Below are 27382 nucleotides of genomic sequence, written 5' to 3' on the forward strand. Positions count from 1 at the left end.
CGTACGCCAACCTATTCATGGGTCGCTTAGAGGAAGCCTTCTTGGTTACCCAGGCCTGCCAACCCAAAGTTTGGTACAGATTTATTGATGACATTTTCATGATCTGGACTCACAGTGAAGAAGAACTCCAGAATTTCCTCTCCAACCTCAACTCCTTTGGTTCCATCAGATTCACCTGGTCCTACTCTAAATCCCATGCCACTTTCCTTGACGTTGACCTCCACCTGTCCAATGGCCAGCTTCACACGTCCGTCCACATCAAACCCACCAACAAGCAACAGTACCTCCATTATGACAGCTGCCACCCATTCCACATCAAACGGTCCCTTCCCTACAGCCTAGGTCTTCGTGGCAAACGAATCTGCTCCAGTCCGGAATCCTTGAACCATTACACCAACAACCTGAAAACAGCTTTTGCATCCCGTAACTACCCTCCCGACCTGGTACAGAAGCAAATAACCAGAGCCACTTCCTCATCTCCTCAAACCCGGAACCTTCCACAGAAGAACCCCAAAAGTGCCCCACTTGTGACAGGATACTTTCCGGGACTGGATCAGATTCTGAATGTGGCTCTCCAGCAGGGATACGACTTCCTCAAATCCTGCCCTGAAATGAGATCCATCCTTCATGAAATCCTCCCCACTCCACCAAGAGTGTCTTTCCGCCGTCCACCTAACCTTCGTAACCTCTTAGTTCATCCCTATGAAATCCCCAAACCACCTTCCCTACCCTCTGGCTCCTACCCCTGTAACCGCCCCCGGTGTAAAACCTGTCCCATGCACCCTCCCACCACCACCTATTCCAGTCCTGTAACCCGGAAGGTGTACACGATCAAAGGCAGAGCCACGTGTGAAAGCACCCACGTGATTTACCAACTGACCTGCCTACACTGTGAAGCGTTCTATGTGGGAATGACCAGCAACAAACTGTCCATTCGCATGAATGGACACAGGCAGACAGTGTTTGTTGGTAATGAGGATCACCCTGTGGCTAAACATGCCTTGGTGCACGGCCAGCACATCTTGGCACAGTGTTACACCGTCCGGGTTATCTGGATACTTCCCACTAACACCAACCTGTCAGAACTCCGGAGATGGGAACTTGCCCTTCAGCATATCCTCTCTTCTCGCTATCCGCCAGGCCTCAATCTCCGCTAATTCCTAATTTCAATCTGCCGCCGCTCATACCTCACCTGTCTTTCAACATCATCTTTGCCTCTATACTTCCGTCCCGACTGACATCTCTGCTCAAACTCTTTGCCTTTACAAATGTCTGCTTGTGTCTTGTATGTATGGATGGATATGTGTGTGTGTGCGAGTGTATACCTGTCCTTTTTTCCCCCTAGGGTAAGTCTTTCCGCTCCCGGGATTGGAATGACTCCTTACCCTCTCCCTTAAAACCCATATCCTTTTGTCTTTCCTTCTCCTTCCCTCTTTCCTGACGAGGCAACCGTTGGTTGCGAAAGCTAGAGTTTTGTGTGTATGTTTGTGTTTATTTGTGTGTCTATCGACCTGCCAGCGCTTTTGTTGGGTAAGTCTCATCATCTTTCTTTTTAAATATATATATATATATATATATATATATATAAAAAGAAAGATGATGAGACTTACCAAACAAAAGCGCTGGCATTCGATAGACACACAAACAAACACAAACATACACACAAAATTCTAGCTTTCGCAACCAACGGTTGCCTCGTCAGGAAAGAGGGAAGGAGAGGGAAAGACAAAAGGATTTGGGTTTTAAGGGAGAGGGTAAGGAGTCATTCCAATCCCGGGAGCGAAAAGACTTACCTTAGGGGGAAAAAAGGACAGGTATACAGTCGCGCACGCGTGCACCCCCCCCCCCCCCCCCCCAAGGCAAGTCCCCCCGCCCACGGGACCGGAACGACTCCCCACCCCCTCCCCCAAAACCCACATCCTTCCCTCCTTCCCGATGAAGCAGCCATAGGTTGCGAAAAGCCAGAACTCTGTGCGCATGTTTGTGTGTCTATCGACGTGCCAGCGCTCCCGCTGGGCAAGTCACGTTACCTGTGTTTTCATATATATATATATATATATAATTAATTAAAAAGAAAGATGATGAGACTTACCAAACAAAAGCGCTGGCAGGTCAATAGACACACAAACAAACACAAACATACACACAAAAATCTAGCTTTCGCAACCAAAAAAATGTCTGCTTGTGTCTGTGTATATGCGGATGGATATGCGTGTGTGTGCGAGTGTATACCTGTCCTTTTTTCCCCCTAAGGTAAGTCTTTCCGCTCCCGGGATTGGAATGACTCCTTACCCTCTCCCTTAAAACTCATATCCTTTTGTCTTCCCTTCTCCTTCCCTCTTTCCTGACGAGGCAATGTTTGTGTTTGTTTGTGTGTCTATCGACCTGCCAGCGCTTTTGTTTGGTAAGTCTCATCATCTTTCTTTTTAATTATATTTTTCCCACGTGGAATGTTTCCCTCTATTATATATACATATATATATATATAAAAAAAAACAAAGATGATGCGACCTACCAAATGAAAGTGCCGGCAGGTCGACAGACACACAAACGAACACAAACACACACACAAAATTCAAGCCCTCGCAACAAACCACCGCCCCATCAGGAAAGAGGGAAGGAGAGGGAAAGACGAAAGGATGTGGGTTTTAAGGGAGAGGGTAAGGAGTCATTCCAGTCCCGGGAGCGGAAAGACTTACCTTAGGGGGGAAAAAAGGACGGGTATATACTCGCACACATACACATATCCATCCACACATATACAGACACAAGCAGACATATCATCTTTGTTTTTATATATATATATATATATATATATATATATATATATATATATATATATATATATATATATATATATATATATAATAGAAGGAAACATTCCACGAAGGAAAAATATATTTAAAAACAAAGATGATGTGACTTACCAAATGAAAGTGCTGGCAGGTCGACAGACACACAAACAAACACAAACATACACACAAAATCCAAGCTTTCGCAACCAACGGTTGCCTCGTCAGGAAAGAGGGAAGGAGAAGGAAAGACAAAAGGATATGGGTTTTAAGGGAGAGGGTAAGGAGTCATTCCAATCCCGGGAGCGGAAAGACTTACCTTAGGGGGAAAAAAGGACAGGTATACACTCGCACACACACACATATCCATCCACACATACACAGACACAAGCAGACACTTGTGAGTGTCTGCTTGTGTCTGTGTATGTGTGGATGGATATGTGTGTGTGTGCGAGTGTATACCTGTCCTTTTTTCCCCCTAAGGTAAGTCTTTCCGCTCCCGGGATTGGAATGACTCCTTACCCTCTCCCTTAAAACCCATATCCTTTTGTCTTTCCTTCTCCTTCCCTCTTTCCTGACGAGGCAACCGTTGGTTGCGAAAGCTTGGATTTTGTGTGTATGTTTGTGTTTGTTTGTGTGTCTGTCGACCTGCCAGCACTTTCATTTGGTAAGTCACATCATCTTTGTTTTTAAATATATATATATATATATATATATATAAAGAAAGATGATGAGACTTACCAAGCAAAAGCGCTGGCAGGTCGACAGACACACAAACAAACACAAACATACACACAAAATCTAGCTTTCGCAACCAACGGTTGCCTCGTCAGGAAAGAGGGAAGGAGAAGGAAAGACAAAAGGATATGGGTTTTAAGGGAGAGGGTAAGGAGTCATTCCAATCCCGGGAGCGGAAAGACTTACCTTAGGGGGAAAAAAGGACAGGTATACACTCGCACACACACACATATCCATCCATACATACAAGACACAGACTTCCAAACCATAACCAAAAATTTTTTTTTCCACTTTCAACACTACCACTGTTATAAAATCCACCGTTTCCAGTTCACAAACAGTTCCTTTCAGCTATTAAACAACCTTTTCGGCTAGTTTTAATATATTTTGCTTTATTTCCAGTTCCGTTTTTCTCACATCATCGATCATTTTTAGCCGCTTCCCACAGGTTTTAACGTCATTATTTCTTCATCAGACAATTGTTAGCTTCATTTCCATAATCTGCCACCACCAAACCACCCTTTTAATACATCCTCACGTAGTTTTTTCGAAATTTTCCCGTATTTCTCCACCCTTTAACGTGTTTTGGCGGCACTAACCTTTATGCACATCATTATCTACCTACACAAGTTCACCACAGGATCAACATAGCCCAGCTCTAACCAACCCTTTTTCGCCTTTTTTCACACCAGATCTCCATTTGCTTTCTAGTTTTACCTTTATCTCTCCCCATATATTTTTATATTTATTTTCATTTTCATTTCAGCCTCGTGTTCCACTTTCCACCTTCTAGTACCATGTCACCCTCACAACACCTCCACAAAGACCCCATTAAGTTTTATTTACATTCCCTCCGCAAACATGCCTTCGCCCTAGCCAGATTACACTCCCATATTTTATTTTCTCAGGCTTGTCAGACATTTGGCATCACCCCCAAAGGCCTCACATTTAAAGTTCCCATCTCTGGCTGCAACCCTTCTTTCCATCAGTCCCTATACCAGTTCCAAACCGAACAATCCATTGCCCTCACCCACCTAATCCTTCACCTACACATCCACTCAGCCAATCAACACACCCATCAACTCCTGTCCCTAATAAAAGTCCTCAATCTTTCCTCTCCCACATCCACACCGGTTGTTCAGAGCATCCTCCTACAGGCCAACCGCAAATTAGAAAAGCATGCCACCCTCCACCTTAAAAAACTATCCAATCTCCTGGTTTCCCACCTCCGGAAAGGCTACTCACTCACCCTTCACAACCTTTCCAGCAAACCTCAACCTCCTCTCATTGCACACAAACCCAGTCTCTCCCATCTACTCAATCTCCCACTTCCAGCTCCACTCCCTCCAAAACCTCAAAATTCCAATCAACACAATCTGGAACCACAACACCCCAATTCAGTAGTTAACCTCTCCTCCAAACCTCTCTCCCAATCCGAAACCTCTGTCCTATCCAAAGGCCTCACCTTCAGCCCCACTCCCAGATTTAACCAAACAGCCCTTGTCAAAGATTTACTGTCCTACACCCGTACTCTCTGCTGGAAATATCACTTTGCCACGAAGAAAAATGATCCTAATACTACTCCTAATGATCCAACTCCCCAAGATACTATCCAAATTGAACCATGCCTGGAACAGTTCCGTCCTCCGTCACAGCGGGACCCACCTCCTCTTCCTCAAAATCACCCTCTCCTAACCTTCCAGGAATTTCTGACTTCCAGCCTTGCCTCTCAATCCTTCTTAAAAAACCTTAATCCTACTCCCAACATCACCACTGCTGAAGCCCAAGCTATGCGTGATCTGAAGGCTGACCAATCCATCGTCATTCTTCCGGCGGACAAGGGTTCCACAACTGTGGTACTTGATCGTCGAGAGTATGTGGCTGAGGGACTGCGTCAGCTTTCAGACAACACCACTTACAAAGTTTGCCATGGTAATCCCATTCCTGATGTCCAGGCGGAGCTTCAAGGAATCCTCAGAACCTTAGGCCCCCTACAAAACCTTTCACCTGACTCCATCAACCTCCTGACCGCACCAACACCCCGCACCCCTACCTTCTACCTTCTTCCCAAAATTCACAAACCCAATCATCCCGGCCGTCCCATTGTAGCTGGTTACCAAGCCCCCACAGAACGCATCTCTGCCTACGTAGATCAACACCTTCAACCCATTACATGCAGTCTCCCATCCTTCATCAAAGACACCAACCACTTTCTCGAACGCCTGGAATCCCTACCCAGTCTGTTACCCCCGGAAACCATCCTTGTAACCATTGATGCCACATCCTTATACACAAATATTCCGCATGTCCAGGGCCTCGCTGCGATGGAGCACTTCCTTTCACGCCGATCACCTGCCGCCCTACCTAAAACCTCTTTCCTCATTACCTTAGCCAGCTTCATCCTGACCCACAACTTCTTCACTTTTGAAGGCCAGACATACCAACAATTAAAGGGAACAGCCATGGGTACCAGGATGGCCCCCTCGTACGCCAACCTATTCATGGGTCGCTTAGAGGAAGCCTTCTTGGTTACCCAGGCCTGCCAACCCAAAGTTTGGTACAGATTTATTGATGACATTTTCATGATCTGGTCTCACAGTGAAGAAGAACTCCAGAATTTCCTCTCCAACCTCAACTCCTTTGGTTCCATCGGATTCACTTGGTCCTACTCTAAATCCCATGCCACTTTCCTTGACGTTGACCTCCACCTGTCCAATGGCCAGCTTCACACGTCCGTCCACATCAAACCCACCAACAAGCAACAGTACCTCCATTATGACAGCTGCCACCCATTCCACATCAAACGGTCCCTTCCCTACAGCCTAGGTCTTCGTGGCAAACGAATCTGCTCCAGTCCGGAATCCTTGAACCATTACACCAACAACCTGAAAACAGCTTTCGCATCCCGTAACTACCCTCCCGACCTTGTACAGAAGCAAATAACCAGAGCCACTTCCTCATCTCCTCAAACCCGGAACCCTCCACAGAAGAACCCCAAAAGTGCCCCACTTGTGACAGGATACACTCCGGGACTGGATCAGATTCTGAATGTGGCTCTCCAGCAGGGATACGACTTCCTCAAATCCTGCCCTGAAATGAGATCCATCCTTCATGAAATCCTCCCCACTCCACCAAGAGTGTCTTTCCGCCGTCCACCCAACCTTCGTAACCTCTTAGTTCATCCCTATGAAATCCCCAAACCACCTTCCCTACCCTCTGGCTCCTACCGCTGTAACCGTCCCCGGTGTAAAACCTGTCCCATGCACCCTCCCACCACCACCTATTCCAGTCCTGTAACCCGGAAGGTGTACACGATCAAAGGCAGAGCCACGTGTGAAAGCACCCACGTGATTTACCAACTGACCTGCCTACACTGTGAAGCGTTATATGTGGGAATGACCAGCAACAAACTGTCCATTCGCATGAATGGACACAGGCCGACAGTGTTTGTTGGTAATGAGGATCACCCTGTGGCTAAACATGCCTTGGTGCACGGCCAGCACATCTTGGCACAGTGTTACACCGTCCGGGTTATCTGGATACTTCCCACTAACACCAACCTGTCAGAACTCCGGAGATGGGAACTTGCCCTTCAGCATATCCTCTCTTCTCGCTATCCGCCAGGCCTCAATCTCCGCTAATTCCTAATTTCAATCTGCCGCCGCTCATACCTCACCTGTCTTTCAACATCATCTTTGCCTCTGTACTTCCGTCCCGACTGACATCTCTGCTCAAACTCTTTGCCTTTACAAATGTCTGCCTGTGTCTTGTATGTATGGATGGATATGTGTGTGTGTGTGAGTGTATACCTGTCCTTTTTTCCCCCTAAGGTAAGTCTTTCCGCTCCCGGGATTGGAATGACTCCTTACCCTCTCCCTTAAAACCCATATCCTTTTGTCTTTCCTTCTCCTTCCCTGTTTCCTGACGAGGCAACCGTTGGTTGCGAAAGCTAGATTTTGTGTGTATGTTTGTGTTTGTTTGTGTGTCTGTCGACCTGCCAGCGCTTTTGTTTGGTAAGTCTCATCATCTTTCTTTTTAGGTGTATTTTTCCCACGTGGAATGTTTCCCTCTATTTTTTATATATATATATATATATATATATATATATATATATATATATATATATATATATATATATATATATATATATATATATATATATATATATATAAATATATATAAGAGAGGGAAACATTCCACGTGGGAAAAATATATCTAAAAAGAAAGATGATGAGACTTACCAAACAAAAGCGACACAAACAAACACAAACATACACACAAAATTCAAGCTTTTGCAACCCACGGTTGCTTCATTAAGAAAGAGTGAAGGAGAGGGAAAGACGAAAGGATGTGGGTTTTAAGGGAGAGGGTAAGGAGTCATTCCAATCCTGGGAGCGGAAAGACTTACCTTAGGGGAAAAAAAGGATTGGTATACACTTGCGCACACACACACACATATCCATCCGCATATACACAGACACAAGCAGACATTTGTAAAGGCAAAGAGTTTGGGCAGAGATGTCAGTCGAGGTGGAAGTACAGAGGCAAAGATGTTGTTGAAAGACAGGTGAGGTATGAGCGGCGACAAATTGAAATTAGAAATTAGCGAAGATTGAGGCCTGGCGGATAGCGAGAAGAGAGGATATGCTGAAGGGCAAGTTCCCATCTCCGGAGTTCTGACAGGTTGGTGTTAGTGGGAAGTATACAGATAACCCGGACGGTGTAACACTGTGCCAAGATGTGCTGGCCGTGCACCAAGGCATGTTTAGCCACAGGATGATCCTCATTACCAACAAACACTGTCTGCCTGTGTCCATTCATGCGAATGGACAGTTTGTTGCTAGTCATTCCCACATATAACGCTTCACAGTGTAGGCAGGTCAGTTGGTAAATCACGTGGGTGCTTTCACACGTGCCTCTGCCTTTGATCGTGTACACCTTCCGGGTTACAGGACTGGAATAGGTGGTGGTGGAAGGGTGCATGGGACAGGTTTTACACCGGGGGCGCTTACAAGGGTAGGAGCCAGAGGGTAGGGAAAGTGGTTTGGGGATTTCATAGGGATGAACTAAGAGGTTACGAAGGTTAGATGGACGGCGGAAAGACACTCTTGGTGGAGTGGGGAGGATTTCATGAAGGATGGATCTCATTTCAGGGCAGGATTTGAGGAAGTTGTATCCTTGCTGGAGAGCCACATTCAGAGTCTGGTCCAGTCCCGGAAAGTATCCTGTCACAAGTGGGGCACTTTTGTGGTTCTTCTGTGGGAGGTTCTGGGTTTGAGAGGATGACGAAGTGGCTCTGGTTATTTGCTTCTGTACCAGGTCGGGAGGGTAGTTGCGGGATGCGAAAGCTGTTGACAGGTTGTTGGTGAAGACCAAGGCTGTAGGGAAGGGACCGTTTGATGTGGAATGGGTGGCAGCTGTCATAATGGAGGTACTGTTGCTTGTTGGTGGGTTTGATGTGGACGGACGTGTGAAGCTGGCCATTGGACAGATGGAGGTCAACGTCAAGGAAAGTGCCATGGGATTTGGAGTAGGACCAGGTGAATCTGATGGAACCAAAGGAGTTGAGGTTGGAGAGGAAATTCTGGAGTTCTTCTTCACTGTGAGTCCAGATCATGAAAATGTCATCAATAAATCTGTACCAAACTTTGGGTTGGCAGGCCTGGGTAACCAAGAAGGCTTCCTCTAAGCGACCCATGGATAGGTTGGCGTACAAGGGGGCCATCCTGGTACCCATGGCTGTTCCCTTTAATTGTTGGTATGTCTGGCCTTCAAAAGTGAAGAAGTTGTGGGTCAGGATGAAGCTGGCTAAGGTAATGAGGAAAGAGGTTTTAGGTAGGGTGGCAGGTGATCGGCGTGAAAGGAAGTGCTCCATCGCAGTGAGGCCCTGGACGTGCGGAATATTTGTGTATAAGGAAGTGGCATCAATGGTTACAAGGATGGTTTCCGGGGGTAACAGACTGGGTAAGGATTCCAGGCGTTCGAGAAAGTGGTTGGTGTCTTTGATGAAGGATGGGAGACTGCATGTAATGGGTTCAAGATGTTGATCTACGTAGGCAGAGATACGTTCTGTGGGGGCTTGGTAACCAGCTACAATGGGTCGGCCGGGATGATTGGGTTTGTGAATTTTAGGAAGAAGGTAGAAGGTAGGGGTGCGGGGTGTCGGTGGGGTCAGGAGGTTGATGGAGTCAGGTGAAAGGTTTTGTAGGGGGCCTAAGGTTCTGAGGATTCCTTGAAGCTCCGCCTGGACATCAGGAATGGCATTACCTTGGCAAACTTTGTATGTGGTGTTGTCTGAAAGCTGACGCAGTCCCTCAGCCACATACTCCCGACGATCAAGTACCACTGTCGTGGAACCCTTGTCCGCTGGAAGAACGACGATGGAATGGTCAGCCTTCAGATCACGCATAGCTTGGGCTTCAGCAGTGGTGATGTTGGGAGTAGGATTAAGGTATTTTTTTATGAAGGATTGAGAGGCAAGGCTGGAAGTCAGAAATTCCTGGAAGGTTTGGAGAGGGTGATTTTGAGGAAGAGGAGGTGGGTCCAGCTGTGACGGAGGACGAAACTTTTCCAGGCAGGGTTTAATTTGGATAGTGTCTTGGGGATTTGGATCATTAGGAGTAGGATTAGGATCATTTTTCTTCGTGGCAAAGTGATATTTGCAGCAGAGAGTACCAGTGTAGGACAGTGAATCTTTGACAAGGGCTGTTTGGTTGAATCTGGGAGTGGGGCTGAAGGTGAGGCCTTTGGATAGGACAGAGGTTTCGGATTGGGAGAGAGGTTTGGAGGAAAGGTTAACTACTGAATTAGGGTGTTGTGGTTCCAGATTGTGTTGATTGGAATTTTGAGGTTTTGGAGGGAGTGGAGCTGGAAGTGGGAGATTGAGTAGATGGGAGAGACTGGGTTTGTGTGCAATGAGAGGAGGGTGAGGTTTGCTGGAAAGGTTGTGAAGGGTGAGTGAGTTGCCTTTCCAGAGGTGGGAAACCAGGAGATTGGATAGTTTTTTAAGGTAGAGGGTGGCATGCTGTTCTAATTTGCGGTTGGCCTGTAGGAGGATGCTCTGAACAGCCGGTGTGGATGTGGGAGAGGAAAGATTGAAGACTTTTATTAAGGATAGGAGTTGACGGGTGTGTTCATTGGCTGAGTTGATGTGTAGGTGAAGGATTAGGTGGGTGAGGGCAATGGATTGTTCAGTTTGGAACTGGTATAGGGACTGATGGAAAGAAGGGTTGCAGCCAGAGATGGGAACTTTAAGTGTGAGGCCTTTGGGGGTAATGCCAAATGTCAGACAAGCCTGAGAAAATAAAATATGGGAGTGTAATCTGGCTAGGGCGAAGGCATGTTTGCGGAGGGAATGTAAATAAAACTTAATGGGGTCGTTGTGGAGGTGTTGTGAGGGTGACATGGTATTAGAAGGTGGAAAGTGTAACATGAGGCTAAAACGAAAATAAAAATATATGGGAAGAGATAAAGGTGAACTAGAAAGCAACTGGAGATCTGGTGTGAAAAAAGGCGAAAAAGTGTTGGTTAAAGCTGGGCTATGTTGATCCTGTGGTGAACTTGGTTTGGTAGACAACGATGTGCACAAAGGTTAGGTGGTTGTGTTGCCGCCAAAACACGTTAAAGGGTGGAGAAATTCGGGAAAATTTCGAAAAAACTGCGTGTAAATGTATTAAAAGGAGTGGTTTTGTGGTGGCAGATTATGAAAATGAGGCTAACAATTGTCTGATGAAGAAATAATGATGTTAAAACCTGTTGGAAGCAGCAAAAATGATCAGTGATGTGGGAAAGACAGAAATGGAAATAAAGCGAAAGTTATTAAAACTAGCCGAAATGGTGTTTAATAGGTGAAAGGAACTGTTTGTGAAATAGAAACGGTGGATTTTATAGCAGCGGTAGTGTTGAAAGTGGAAAAAAAAATTTTTGGTTATGGTTTGAAAGTGGGTTACGTACTATTATTAAACCTTTCACCTGACTCCATCAGCCTCCTGACCCCACCGACACCCCGCACCCCTACCTTCTACCTTCTTCCTAAAATTCACAAACCCAATCATCCCGGCCACCCCATTGTAGCTGGTTACCAAGCCCCCACAGAACGTATCTCTGCCTACGTAGATAAACACCTTGAACCCATTACACGCAGTCTCCCATCCTTCATCAAAGACACCAACCACTTTCTCGAACGCCTGGAATCCGTACCCAATCTGTTACCCCCGGAAACCATCCTTGTAACCATTGATGCCACTTCCTTATACACAAATATTCCACACATCCAGGGCCTCGCTGCGATGGAGCACTTCCTTTCACGCCGATCACCTGCCACCGTACCTAAAACCTCTTTCCTCATTACCTTAGCCAGCTTCATCCTGACCCACAACTTCTTCACTTTTGAAGGCCAGACATACCAACAATTGAAGGGAACAGCCATGGGTACCAGGATGGCCCCCTTGTACACCAACCTATTCATGGGTCGCTTACAGGAAGCCTTCTTGGTTACCCAGGCCTGCCAACCCAAAGTTTGGTACAGATTTATTGATGATATCTTCATGATCTGGACTCACAGTGAAGAAGAACTCCAGAATTTCCCCTCCAACCTCAACTCCTTTGGTTCCATCAGATTCACCTGGTCCTACTCCAAATCCCATGCCACTTTCCTTGACATTGACCTCCATCTGTCCAATGGCCAGCTTCACACGTCCGTCCACATCAAACCCACCAACAAGCAACAGTACCTCCATTATGACAGCTATGACCCATTCCACATCAAACGGTCCCTTCCCTATAGCCGAGGTCTTCGTGGCAAACGAGTCTGCTCCAGTCCGGAATCCCTGAACCATTACACCAACAATCTGAAAACAGCTTCTGCATCCCGCAACTACCCTCCCGACCTGGTACAGAAGCAAATAACCAGAGCCACTTCGTCATCCTCTCAAACCCAGAACCTCCCACAGAAGAACCACAAAAGTGCCCCACTTGTGACAGGATACTTTCCGGGACTGGATCAGACTCTGAATGTGGCTCTCCAGCAGGGATACGACTTCCTCAAATCCTGCCCTGAAATGAGATCCATCCTTCATGAAATCCTCCCCACTACACCAAGAGTGTCTTTCCGCCGTCCACCTAACCTTGATAACCTCTTAGTTCATCCCTATGAAATCCCCAAACCACCTTCCCTACCCTCTGGCTCCTACCCTTGTAACCGCCCCGGTGTAAAACCTGTCCCATGCACCCTCACACCACCACCTACTCCAGTCCTGTAACCCGGAAGGTGTACACGATCAAAGGCAGAGCCACGTGTGAAAGCACACACGTGATTTACCAACTGACCTGCCTACACTGTGAAGCGTTCTATGTGGGAATGACCAGCAACAAACTGTCCATTCGCATGAATGGACACAGACAGACAGTGTTTGTTGGTAATGAGGATCACCCTGTGGCTAAACATGCCTTGGTTAATGGCCACCACATCTTGGCACAGTGTTACACCATCCGGGTTATTTGGATACTTCCCACTAACACCAACCTGTCAGAACTCCGGAGATGGGAACTTGCCCTTCAGTATATCCTCTCTTCTCATTATCCACCAGGCCTCAACCTCCGCTAATTTCAAGTTGCCGCCGCTCATACCTCACCTGTCTTTCAACAACATCTTTGCCTCTGTACTTCTGCCTCGACTGACATCTCTGCCGAAACTCTTTGCCTTTACAAATGTCTGCTTGTGTCTGTGTATGTGCGGTTGGATATGGGTGTGTGCGTGTGTGTGTGTGTGCGCGTGCGCGCGAGTGTATACCTGTCCTTTTTTCCTCCTACGGTAAGTCTTTCCGCTCCCGGGATTGGAATGACTCCTTACCCTCTCCCTTAAAACCCACATCCTTTCGTCTTTCCCTCTCCTTCCCTCTTTCCTGACGAAGCAACCGTTTGTTGCGAAAGCTTGAATTTTGTGTGTATGTTTGTGTATACTGGGGCAACAACTTCTCTTATGAAATTTTCAGTTGGAAGGCAGACATCAAAACAAACTTCAAGACTAGTCATATTAGAAGTTTACCACTGATAAGGATATTTGTGCTTAATAGCTACAACATGACTTTTTTGTGATATCTTCTTTATGGCTTATATTTTAGACTGCAGTGTTACCAAAGATGCAATTAACAACTTAGGAATTTTCTAGATAGATGATACTATTTTTTTGTGAGGGTACAGAACTGTAGAACCTAGTTGGTTACATATTTCATTGTTGGCACATTAAAATTGTACTCATATCAGCTGTTGTTGCTGTTGATAACAACAACAAATATGTGATCATGTGTTGACTTCTTGTATGGATAATAACTAATGTCCAAATTTCCCAAGATCTTGGTCTACCTCTGAAAACAATGTATAAAATGGAAAACTGTATATTAACTGCCAGAAATATGAAAAGAACAATGCTAGCTGAGTGGAGACAAAGCCTTAGTGCTTTGAAATTTACTGTTAAAAAAGTGCTGATTGGGAAACTTTTTTACTGGAATGTTCACTTTTACAAATTCTTCAACATTTTTTAATGGACTTTCTTTTCTTATCTTTCAACAAGTGACTGTTCTGCTGAGAAGCAGAAGCATTCTCCCGATCAGTGAACTGAATGTGTATCTGATTTAAGGTGTTCCTCAACATTATTTTTCTTTTTCCACCCAATTTGATGATTACAAAATCAGCACAATATTAATTTTGACCTTTTGTGGGTATTCATAACCATGTGACCCATACCCTACACTGCTATACACAGAACCTAGAAGGCACATAGTGAAGGAGTAGAACCGAAAATACACTCCTGGAAATTGAAATAAGAACACCGTGAATTCATTGTCCCAGGAAGGGGAAACTTTATTGACACATTCCTGGGGTCAGATACATCACATGATCACACTGACAGAACCACAGGCACATAGACACAGGCAACAGAGCATGCACAATGTCGGCACTAGTACAGTGTATATCCACCTTTCGCAGCAATGCAGGCTGCTATTCTCCCATGGAGACGATCGTAGAGATGCTGGATGTAGTCCTGTGGAACGGCTTGCCATGCCATTTCCACCTGGCGCCTCAGTTGGACCAGCGTTTGTGCTGGACGTGCAGACCGCGTGAGACGACGCTTCATCCAGTCCCAAACATGCTCAATGGGGGACAGATCCGGAGATCTTGCTGGCCAGGGTAGTTGACTTACACCTTCTAGAGCACGTTGGGTGGCACGGGATACATGTGGACGTGCATTGTCCAGTTGGAACAGCAAGTTCCCTTGCCGGTCTAGGAATGGTAGAACGATGGGTTCGATGACGGTTTGGATGTATCGTGCGCTATTCAGTGTCCCCTCGACGATCACCAGTGGTGTACGGCCAGTGTAGGAGATCGCTCCCCACACCATGATGCCGGGTGTTGGCCCTGTGTGCCTCGGTCGTATGCAGTCCTGATTGTGGCGCTCACCTGCACGGCGCCAAACACGCATACGACCATCATTGGCACCAAGGCAGAAGCGACTCTCATCGCTGAAGACGACACGTCTCCATTCGTCCCTCCATTCACGCCTGTCGCGACACCACTGGAGGCGGGCTGCACGATGTTGGGGCATGAGCGGAAGACGGCCTAACGGTGTGCGGGACCGTAGCCCAGCTTCATGGAGACGGTTGCGAATGGTCCTCGCCGATACCCCAGGAGCAACAGTGTCCCTAATTTGCTGGGAAGTGGCGGTGCGGTCCCCTACGGCACTACGTAGGATCCTATGGTCTTGGCGTGCATCCGTGCGTCGCTGCGGTCCGGTCCCAGGTCGACGGGCACGTGCACCTTCCGCCGACCACTGGTGACAACATCGATGTACTGTGGAGACCTCACGCCCCACGTGTTGAGCAATTCGGCGGTACGTCCACCCGGCCTCCCGCATGCCCACTATACGCCCTCGCTCAAAGTCCGTCAACTGCACATACGGTTCACGTCCACGCTGTCGCGGCATGCTACCAGTGTTAAAGACTGCGATGGAGCTCTGTATGCCACGGCAAATTGGCTGACACTGACGGCGGCGGTGCACAAATGCTGCGCAGCTAGCGCCATTCGATGGCCAACACCGCGGTTCCTGGTGTGTCCGCTGTGCCGTGCGTGTGATCATTGCTTGTACAGCCCTCTCGCAGTGTCCGGAGCAAGTATGGTGGGTCCGACACACCGGTGTCAATGTGTTCTTTTTTCCATTTCCAGGAGTGTACATCTATTCGAACGTTAGGGAAAGAATTTTGGTGCAGCTGGAAAACTTGACAGGTTTTCTTTTCCAGTCGCTATAGTGCAACATCTGGGTACTATATATCAGCAGATGGCTGTGAGTGTAAACAAGCTAGAATTAAGACTGCCGGAGTGGAGAGGAGTTGTGTGGGCACATGAACCCCATCTCCCTCTCACGGGGCAGCAGCTCACACTTGTGTTCTGCGAAAGCAACACCAACACACGATCACAGGGATCACTGATCCCTTCTGCTGTTGTGAGGATTGCAATTGAAATTCATGATGGGCCAGGATTAGACTTTTCACTCATTTTAAAATAAGAAAAGTAAACAATGAGCAATACATAACACAAAGCATTTGGGAATGGCTACTGTGCAATTCCCTGTCGAGGTTGGCAGAGTATTGTTAATGAGATAGTTCTGGCCCAACCTCTAATGGTATTCGACACAACCACAGTTCAAAACACACACCACTTAAAACTGCCAAGGTAAAAGTGTCCACATTATACCAACTTTTGACCTTTAGTTAACAAATGTACAAATTTGTTTGTTCTAAGATACTAGGTACCACAAATGAGTACTACGTTGCATTACATGGTGTTTTACCTTATACAGACCTTTCAAGCACCCACAACTGGCATAGCACCAGGAGCAAGAAGTACACTTACACATCATTGTGTTTGTGCACTTTTTATGTTGCAAGCATGTTGTTCTGCACATCATCTTTCCAAATTGGGCTTTGCCAAACAATGTGCAACACCAGTAACATAAAATGTTACATTTCGATATTTATATGCAGAAAATAAACCTATTTCATATTATCTCTAATAAAACAGTTAATTTGGATACAATTAACTATGAAATATCTTTTATAAGGTAATTTCACATTTTTTAATTTAGAGACAGAATTCACAGCTATACTATCATGTATTGCAAAATGCAAATTTTTCAAGTCTATTTATAGATCAACACATTTTCTGTCAGAAGCAAAGCACAGGCCACTGATTCCATCAAAACTTGTTGCATTAATATTCCACAATGTGTCCCATCCATAACTGAAAACTGCATTGACCATGACAGTACTGCGGCTTTTCCCTTCTCAATCAGCCAACTACAGAAAACTGTATATGACATGATTTCTTTTCCTTATCTGTCCACATTCCTGCTACAATAAGCAGGTTCCTCAAACTGGGGAAGTATCAAGAATGAGGTCCCACAGGGTTGTCTTGTGCCCCTTATTGTTCTTAATATGTATTAATGACTTGCCACCCTCTATTCATGGAGATGCAAAGCCAGTTCTTTATGCTGATGATACAAGTATAGTAAACACACCCAACAAAGAAGAATTAGTTGAGGGAGTTGTAAATAGTATCATTCAGAAAATTAATAGGTGGTCCTCTGAAAATGGATTCATCAAATTTTAATAACACAAAATATACACAGTTCTGTACAGTAAATGTCATAACACCACTATGTACAAAGTTTGAACTGAAGTCTGTAGCCAAGTCAGAATATTCCAAATTTTTGGATGCATGCAATGGTGACAGAATGAATTGGAAGAAATACACTGATGATCTACTGAAACATTCTGAGTTCAGCTACTTATGCTGTTTGGGTTATTGAAAATTTTGGTGACAAACATACAGGAAATTAGCTTACTTGCATATTTTCATTCACTGCTTATTTTGGGGTAGTAATTCATCACTAAGGAAACACACACACACACACACACACACACACACACACACACACTTACTTGTTATTAATAGCCCATCCAAAAAGCAATGGTAATGTGTGTAGCTACAGCACTAGGAGAAAGACTGATCTTCACTATTCTGGGTTAAATCTACCTTTGGCCCACAAAGGGGTGAATTACGCTGCTACAAAAGTCTTTGGTCACTTACGAAATAGTATCAAAAGTCTCACAGATTGATAACCAGTATTCAAAAACAAATTAAAAGAAGCTCTGAATGACAACTCCTCCCACTCAACAGATGGATATTTAGATATAAATTAGTAATCACACACACAATAAAATAAAAAAAAGGTGAATTACACCATTTAAAGAAACTTTTGTTAAAATAACATGTTACACATTATAATAAAGTGCCATAGTCATGATCTATGGAACAAGTATTAATGAGATCTAATCTATTCATTTTTAATTCTTTCATCATGATCTTACTTGTAAGAAGTGGGACAACTTACTTCTAACTTACAAAAGTTAGAAAGTAATTTGGAAAACATTATTTAAGACAGTCATTTCAAGGAGATTTATTGGAAAGTGTCCCCTAATCTGTGAGGAAATATTTAGTAGTCTGAATGCTTATCTATCATATGCTGCATCCGACACTAGTCATTTAAAGAAATAGCTGAGTGGTCTTGTTGCTTACTTAATTTCCTGACCTTACTTTGTCTATATAACACAGTTATAGTAACAAGTCTAATTTTAATAATCCAAGCTGCATCCTGATAAAGGAAGAATACTGAAGGAAATTACCATGAATAAGTAACACACGACTTCTGTACAAAGGACTGTTAAGTATGGGAAATAACTGCACAAAGAAACAGGAATGTATGGCATGAATAAGTGTAAAATATATCTGGTGCAATAAATTTGTAAGCTGTAATTATACTAAGTATCCAAAAGTATCCGGACACCCCCAAAAAACACTTTTTCCTATTAGGTGCATTGTGCTGTCACCTACTGCCAGGTACTCCATATCAGCTACCTTAGTTGTCATTAGACATCATGAGAGAGCAGAATGGGGCACTCTGCAGAACTTACGGATTTTAAACGTGGTCAGGTAACTGGGTGTCACTTGTGTCATATGTCTGTACATGGGATTTCCACACTTCTCAACATCCCTAGGTCCACTGTTTTCGATGTGATAGTGAAGTGGAAATGTGAAGGGATACGTACAGCACAAAAGTGTACGGGCCGACCTCTTCTGTTGACTGACAGAGACTGCTGACAGTTGAAGAGGAGTCGTAATGTGTAATAGGCAGACATCTATTCAGACCATCAAACAGGAATTCCAAATTGCATCAGGATCCACTGCAAGTACTATGACAGTTAGGCGGGAGATAATAAAACTTGTATTTCATGGTCGTGCAGCTGCTTATAAGCCACACATCACGCCGGTAAATGCCAAATGACACCTGACCTGGTGTAATAAGCGTAAACATTGGACGATTGAAAAGTGGAAAAATGTTGTGTGGAGTGACAAATCACGGTACACAATGTGGCGATCCAATGACAGGGTGTGGGTATGGTGAATGCCCGGTGAACGTCATCTGCCAGCGTGTGTAGTGCCAACATTAAAATTCGGAGGTGGTGGTGATATGGTATGGTCATGTTTTTCATGGAGGGGGCTTGCAACCCTCGTTGTTTTGAATCACACTATCACAGCACAGGCCTACATTGAAGTTTTAAGCACCTTCTTGCATCCCACTGTTGAAGAGCAATTTGGGGATGGCTATTGCATCTTTCAACATGATCGAGCCCCTGTTCATAGTGCACGGCCTGCGGTGGAGTGGTTGTATGACAATAACATCCCTGTAATGGACTGGCCTGCACAGAGTTCTGACCTGAATCCTAAAGAACAGCTTTGGGAAGTTTTGGAATGCTGTCTTCGAGCCAGGACTCACCGACCGACATTGATACTTCTCCTCAGTGCAGCATTCCATGAAGAGTGGGCTGCTATTCCCCTAGAATCTTCCAGAGCCTGATTGCCTGATTGAACATATGCCTGTGAGAATGGAAGCTGTCATCAAGGCTAAGGGTGGGCCAACATCATACTGAACTCCAGCATTACCGATGGAGGGTGCCACGAACTTTTAAGTCATTTTCAGCCAGGTATCCGAATACTTTTTATCACATTGTGTACTTCTTACCTCTGCTTGTCGAGCGGTCTGTGGTTGATGGGAACACATTGTTTGTACCACTGCCAACAGCTGTAACTGTACGGGTCTCTCTCTGCATCCCAGCTGGCATTGGGGGAACAGGTGGTGGTGGCCCTAGTTCTGGTGGTACCTTGCCTGGCAGATCATTATAATATTCTCGGTCTGCACCCACAACACCACCAGATCTGTAAAAAATATTTTTCAGTGTCCCCATGTAGTCTACAAGCCAATAATGGTTAGAGATTAATCTGCAGCAAAATACTCTACTCTACAAACAATTAAAAAATGCTGGAAATTCAAATAATGATTACAAGATCTCTGATCCTAAAAGCCTGTCTACCGAGATGGATGTAAGGATGTTCCATTCTCAAATGAGTAGATATCAGTACTTCTGTTGATAATAACATTGGTTTTGATAGCAAATATTCAATAATTTCATGGCTCATAAGGAATAATAAAGAAATGCTACTGAAATCATCAAGTGGTGTGAGTAAAAATACTCTTTCACTACTGGTTTTATGGTAATTACAATATGTGCAATACCTATACGGATATAGAAAAAAGTGCAATAGTAAAAACTATATACAATGCAGAGTCTATAATGAAGATATCACATTTTAATAACTTCGGTCAGTGATATTAAGCATGGACCCAATACTCTGGAAAAGTGCCTGAGTAGGGTATGTAAACTAAATGTATGAAGAAAGACACTGGTAATTTAATAGAACTGTATTTTTAAGGACCTTTTCCTGATCTGAGTTACTGAAGGATTGGGAATCTGGGAACCTACTTTTGATGTGCAGCAGCTGCAACAAAACCCCTTCACCACTACTGGCTTCTGGGCAGCTATACCAATGAGCAAACTGAAAAGGCTTTCATCTGTAACAGTTCTGGCAAATATGAGGAAGAAGAGCTTATAAATATGCTTTTTAAAAATCAGTTAACAAGCTTGCCCATGGCCAGAAAAAGAGCAGACATGATGATTTAGAAGACGTACCTCTGTGCGTAACAAATCCAGTCAGCCCTTTGAAATCAAACCTTGAGAGGAATGGAAAAACATGCAGATCATTTCCCCTGGATTATATAAATAAGCAATAATTCACATTTACTAACATGGTAACTTCAGTGCTTTGTGTTGTATGTTCTCAGAAGCAGGAGCCACAGTTACCCAGTAGAAACGCGCTCTCTGGAAATAAGCACCTACAGAAGTTAGCCAGTGTTCCAGAAATACAATGGTTCAAGTACACAGAAGTCTTCCACAATGCAAATAGTTTTGCTCATAATAATGACAAATGTATGTAGTACGAAATCTACATCAATCCTATTCTTTCCTTTGTGTTTGCAGTATGTGTTCTTTCCTGCTTATGTTTGTTTATTTTACACTCAAATTTGTCTTTTATTATAAATGATTCATTTGTGTTCAAGAAAAAAAATTAAAAATGCATAAAAAGTAACCAAAATTCAGTATATCGATGAAATAGGTACTTTCACTCCAATGCGATCAACATATCTACAAAACTTTAGGCATTGGCATCAACACCAATTATTGTATGGAATAAAGTATTTGAATGTCCATAATTAGACAATGTCAATGCCAACATTTGATAACTTATCTACAATGAGCAACACTTAGATTAAAATAACTTTGTGTCTGGCATTTAAGTGAGCCGAGTTTTGGGTAACATCTTTGACTAGTACCAGAAAATTTTTTTTTCCCCAAAACATTATTCATTTACAAATAATCATCTGTGAATAAAAAGCATTATGAATAATGGAAATATTTGAAATCCAGGTATTTAATGCTCCAATTATTCGCCATTTATTAAACAAGTGTACTTTTTGTTGCCTTTACGTATGATTTCAGAACAACTATTTTATAAACATATCATCAGAATGTTTATGTTATTTTCAAAGATTTGCCATTGTTGCACACTGAAGAAAATACACTCAACACCAACAAAGATATCATTGTGCACTTTCAGGATAACAATATAAGTATTTTACAATGAATGTTCTTCAGCAAAAATTGAGAAATTGTCAATTCCTTCACAGTTTTTGGCAAATAACTTCATTGTGATTCCACCTTCAGCTTCACCTCCCAGATAATGTTCAAAATTATTTTTTTTTTACATTAAATCATTTGACACTTGTGATATGATTTCTGTGTTTTTTTTCAGCTATTACATTTTTGTAGCTTATTGGTTTGCAGCAATAATTGTAGTTTGCACAGAAAGGCAAAAAATGTCTTCCAATCACCTCTTGACACTTTCTCAAATTAAAGAAGTTGCTAGTGTGCTGCAATATTATGGGTTCTTTTTTGTTGTCAAATTAAATGAGTCTTTCCAAATTTATCAGTCTCAAGACTCTATTTAACTGTACAATGCATGTCAAATTGAAAAACTATCCCGTCTTCTAAAGAAAAACTTCCTCAGAGTTATTCCTAAAACACAGTAGCAATCCACACACGTTTTAGGAGACATATTTAAAGTCTGTTGATGTTAGTCACTTGCAATCACTGAGTCCATACTTTTTCACTCATTCCATAACACTACAAACACTAATGAATTGTGTAATTATATCAACAAGACTCCCATATCTAATAGTATTGACAATAATGGAGGAAGGAGTTGCAGGTAAAGAGTTTCTTTTGGCTGCATCAATGACTCTTTGGCTATTTACACAAGATAACTTCATGGCACTAGTGTGGAGGTACTGGTAAGCTCAGAGTCAGTTGAATTGGGTTGCATCAGCAGCGTAACAGCCTAGCAGCATTTTTAGGTTACATTTGTTAAGCTGTAAAGCAAGTGAAGCTATGCTTTGCTTTGCCACGTATGGTGGTGCGCCCTTGCCAACCTTCCACCTCTCAACTGACTTCTAGAGCCAACTAGTGGGGGCCCTACAGTTCAACACAAACTCTGAAACACAATGCAACTTGAATTGGCATTTTTCTCATTGTTGCAGACGAAAGAAGCAATCAGTGACATAAAAAATCTTACGACCAGCAGGGAATCGCGCCTCAAACCTTTACCTTTGAAGTTTGGAACTTGAACCACTGACTCACATTTCGATACAAAGCATTAACAATAATACTATGAAAAGGAAAGTTGCTACTCACCATATAGAGGAGATATTCACACGCAGATAGGCACAAAAAAGACTGTCACAATACAAGCTTTAGACCAACAAGGCCTTTACACACACACACACACACACACACACACACACACACACAACAGCCTCTGGCAGCTGAAGTGACACTGTGAGCAACAGCAACAGTGCACATCCCCCCCCCCTCCCCCACGCCTCTCCCCTGCCCTCCATTTAACCTCCTGACTGCACCTAGCTTCCTTACCCTCTCTCCGCCTCATCGTTGTGCACTCCCCAGCAGCACTTCACTGTCCCCCACCTCTAACCTGCTATCCCTCCCCCTCTCCACCCTTGCCTCCTCCTTACCCCCACCCAGTTCACGTCCCCATCATGCACTGCTGTTGTTGTTGTTGTTGTTGTTGTTGTTGTTCGCAGTGTGCCTTCAGCTGCCAGCAGCTGTAGTCTCGTGTGTGTGTGTGTGTGTGTGTGTGTGTGTATGTGTGTGTGTGGGGTGGGGTGGGGGGGGGGGGGAGGGTGGTCTATTTTCGAGTAAGGCCTTGTTAGCCAAAAGCTCATATTGTGACAGTCTGTTTGTCGTGCCTATCTGCGACTCCGCATCTCCGCTGTATGGTGAGTAGGAACTTTCCTTATCATAATATTGTTACAAACCATTAACAAGTTATTTATCAAACAGAAACTGCACTGAGCCAAGGGAACAGAATACAGTACAAGAAGTAAACAAAGGAAATGTGAAGTTACAAATAATAAGTAAAAAACTATTATTTGCATTTTTGGAGAGGACTAATCCCTCTATCTCTGAATAATTTATTGAAATAATCTACGCATTTGAACAATTATCTAGATGGAAATTTATTCAAATAATGCTCATCTCTGCTTACCCTTCCACCTTGTGTTCCTTCCTCTTTCTGGTCAGAGCAGTTAATATTATCATCTGCAACGAGTCCTATTTATTCATTTGCTTCATTTACTCATGTGAGCCAGCCTACAGTGTACCTGGATTGCAATTTTTTGGTTAATTATAAACAAAGCTGATGCTTTTCACACTTCTGAACGTAAATCTTTTTCAATTGTTCTGTGCGAAACATGTCTCAGTATCAATGAGATTAACTGCAGGTTGAATGTGAGCATTATTTCATCAACTATACATCCACACAAATTTACAGTCCTACAGTTAAATGAATGACCTACAATAACATACAATATTCAATTACCGCTTTAAGTCCAGCCACAGACAGTGACCATGTGTGTGCGAGTTGTGCTTGTCCTTTCCATAATATTGTTGTTACTTTAATTTTTATTATACATAATTATACACAGTCACTGTGGTAATATTTATTGAATTTCATGTACACAGCATACAAGTTCTCCATAGGAAACATGGAAAATCAACAGCTAAATACACTGATCGGAAAAAAACCGCAACACTAAAAAATACTTATGCAGAGTAATGAAAGTTCAGGAATACATTTGGCTAGGTAATATATGTAAGTGATTAACACTGCAAGTCCAGAGGTTAATGTACGAGGGGCGTTTGAAAAGTCCATGCAAAGACTGAGAGACGGCACCACCGGCACCTGTCGAGGTTGTGTTTAGCTAGTAGCATCTTTGGAAAGACTGCACACCAAGTTTCAGTCATACTGGTCTATTTATTTGTGTTTGGAATTTGTGTGAATCAAGGAAGTCGAGTGATTGTCAAAAAATGGACGAAAAAAAAATTGTGTGTGGTGATTAAACATTACTTTCTGAAAGACAAAATGCCTCAGGAGACTAAAGAGAAGCTTGATAAAATATTACAGTGACTGCACCTTCGATTAGAACAGTTTATAAGTGGTTTCAAAATTTTTGGAGTGGCCATATGGGCACAAGTGATGCTGAACGTTCTGGACGTCCTGTGGAGGTTACGACTCCAGAAATCATTGATAAGATACATGATATGGTGATGGATGACAGAAGAGTTAAGTTGCTTGAGATTGCTAGTGCTGTGGGCATCTTGAGTGAATGGGTACATAATATTTTGCATAAACATTTGGACATGAGAAAGCTATCCGCAAGATGGGTTCTGCGACTGCTCACGCTTGACCAAAAACGGAATCGTGTGAAGTGTTGCAAGGATGGTATGCAGCTGTTCAGGAAGAATCCGCAGGACTTTAAGCTTCGTTTCGTCACTGTGGATGAAACATGGATACATTACTATACTCCGGAGACCAAACAGCAATCTAAACAATGGGTTACCAAGGGAGAATCTGCACCAAAAAAGGCGAAGACCATTCCTTCGGCCGGAAAGGTTATGGCAACTGTCTTTTGGGATTCGCAAGGGATAATCCTCATTGACTATCTGGAAAAGGGTAAAACTAGTACAGGTGCATATTATTCATAGTTATTGGACCATTTGAAAACAGAGCTGCAAGAAAAACGCCGGCAATTGGACTGCAAAAAAGTCCTTTTCCATCACGACAATCCACCAGCACACACCTCAGCAGTCGTGGTTACAAAATGATTGCAAACAGGATTCCAACTCATTTCACATCCCCCCCTATTCTCCAGACTTGGCTCCCTCAGACTACTATTTGTTCCCCAATTTGAAGAAATGGCTGGCAGGGCAAAGATTTTATTCAAATGAGCAGGTGATTGCAGTAACTAGTAGCTATTTTACAGACTTGGACAAGTCCTATTATTAGGAAGGGATCAACAAATTAGAACAGCGTTGGATGAAGTGGTAGTTTAAATGGAGACTAGGTCGAAAAATAAAGTAGGTTTACCCCAAACACCTAAGTAGTTTTTATTTTTGCACGGACTTTTCAAACGCCCCTCATAAATGTGCGATAAGCCACTGAGATGTGAAATGCTGGCACATTAATAACAGGCGTGTTGAATGCAAGCACGAAAATGTGAATGTACTGTGTTGTGTAGGTGCTAGATGTCAGTTTGTGGGATGGAGTTCCAATGTCTGCTGCACTGCATCAGACAATACAAGGATGGTTAATGCTATATGTGGATGACACTAGAGTTGTTGTCTAATGATGTGCCATATATGCTTGATTGGAGGCAGAACAAGTGAGTGAGCAAGCCAAGGCAACATGTTGACACACTGTAGAGGATGTTCAGTTACAACAGCAGAATGGGAATTGAATCTCAGACCCTTGCTTTCGTGTGTGTATACAATACCCAGAGCAACTAAACATTTCACTTGATAATAACCCCCTCCAATTCTCCTGACCACTCCAACCTCTACACAGGAATGTGGGTGTGCATATAACTACAGGAAGAGGAATGATTTCCCAGAACACTGAAGCTTGAAAAAAGATTTTAAAAACTTTGAGAAGGTTCTATTCAACTAAATTTGGGCTGAATTATTATTGGGAATGTCACCCATCAGTCTCCTGACCTCAATAACTGTGGATTTGACACTAATGTTGGTCACTTTGGAATATTTTTACATGTCATCCTCTTCCCACCCCTTTTTTGGGTGCGACAGAGATGTGCCAGAGAATTTTTTGTCTGCAGTCCAGGAACACATTGAAATCTTCCTTGTGCCACAGCACTACAGCAGACCAACAGTCTGCCTCCGTATCACAGTGGTAGCATTACCGCCTACCACGCAAGGGGGTCTGGGTTTGATCCCCATCAGGGTACTGGATGTTGTGTGTCCATCATCATTTTCATCATCGACACGCAAGTCGCCGAAGTGGCGTCAACTAAAAAGACTTGCAATACGGCAGCTGAACCCTGAAGGGGATATCCTGGCCAATAAATCCCATATGATCATTTCATTCCAGCAGACCAACGGAGGGGTCAGAAGAAAATGCTGTTGTCTGTGTCCACTAGCGAGAGCTAAAATATTCTTGCACAGAGGGATTTCATAGTGTACCAAGACTACATATGCGCAACTGCATACAAATATAAAATAACTACATAACTTCATTTATTTCATTATTATAGCTGAAACTTACAGCCCCACTGCCCACTACATTTCCCAGGAGTATTATATGTCATATAAATAAAATTTAACAATGCCAATGCCTTACAGCATCCGTAATGGAGGGAAAAAGCTCTACATAGAAAAACATTTGTATTACTAAAAGGTTAAAATGGTCATCCAGTGTCAGTCGCAGGTTGTTTATCTATTAGTTCCCAGGGCAACAAAAATTTGATTTTCATAATTTTGTACAATTACCTACCAAATTTAAAAGGATGCCATGATCTACTCATTAAAAGGTATAATCTTATGTTAAATGCTTAATACAATATGCCCAGTATTAAAAGTTAAAACCTGTATATATCTTGAGCAGTTTAATTACTCTGACTATACTCAACAATCCATTTGTTAAGTAATCAGATGTCAGAAGATGATTTATACATGGGAGTTCGATTCTTTAAAGAAGTGGGGTGGGGGAGGAGTTACTGCAATAACAGTTACAAAGGAACAACAGCCAGAAGTAAATGGAAAATATGAGGGTGAATCAAAAGTAAATGACACTTTTCTTAAAAAAAAAAAAAAAAATTGACAATAGAAAATATGAGTGCATGTCATTTTTCTAAATAGTTACCGGCTTTTGAAACATGTATTTCCCAGTAAATAGATGACTTTGATAGTCCATCC

General features: G+C 43.4%; 1 protein-coding gene across 2 annotated transcripts in view; it reads right to left on the bottom strand.

Annotated features, from left to right (window-relative positions):
* The window catches only part of LOC126191590 (SHC-transforming protein 1), a 113181-nt gene that overhangs the window by 36529 nt on the left and 49270 nt on the right, over positions 1-27382 (bottom strand). For both annotated transcript variants that reach the window (XM_049932535.1, XM_049932533.1), the window contains exon 7: positions 19666-19859. In XM_049932535.1, the coding sequence (XP_049788492.1) occupies positions 19666-19859 (194 nt within the window). The remainder of the gene's footprint in view (positions 1-19665; positions 19860-27382) is intronic.

The sequence above is a fragment of the Schistocerca cancellata genome, chromosome 6 (genome assembly GCF_023864275.1).
Source record: "Schistocerca cancellata isolate TAMUIC-IGC-003103 chromosome 6, iqSchCanc2.1, whole genome shotgun sequence".
Lineage (NCBI taxonomy): Eukaryota > Metazoa > Arthropoda > Insecta > Orthoptera > Acrididae > Schistocerca > Schistocerca cancellata.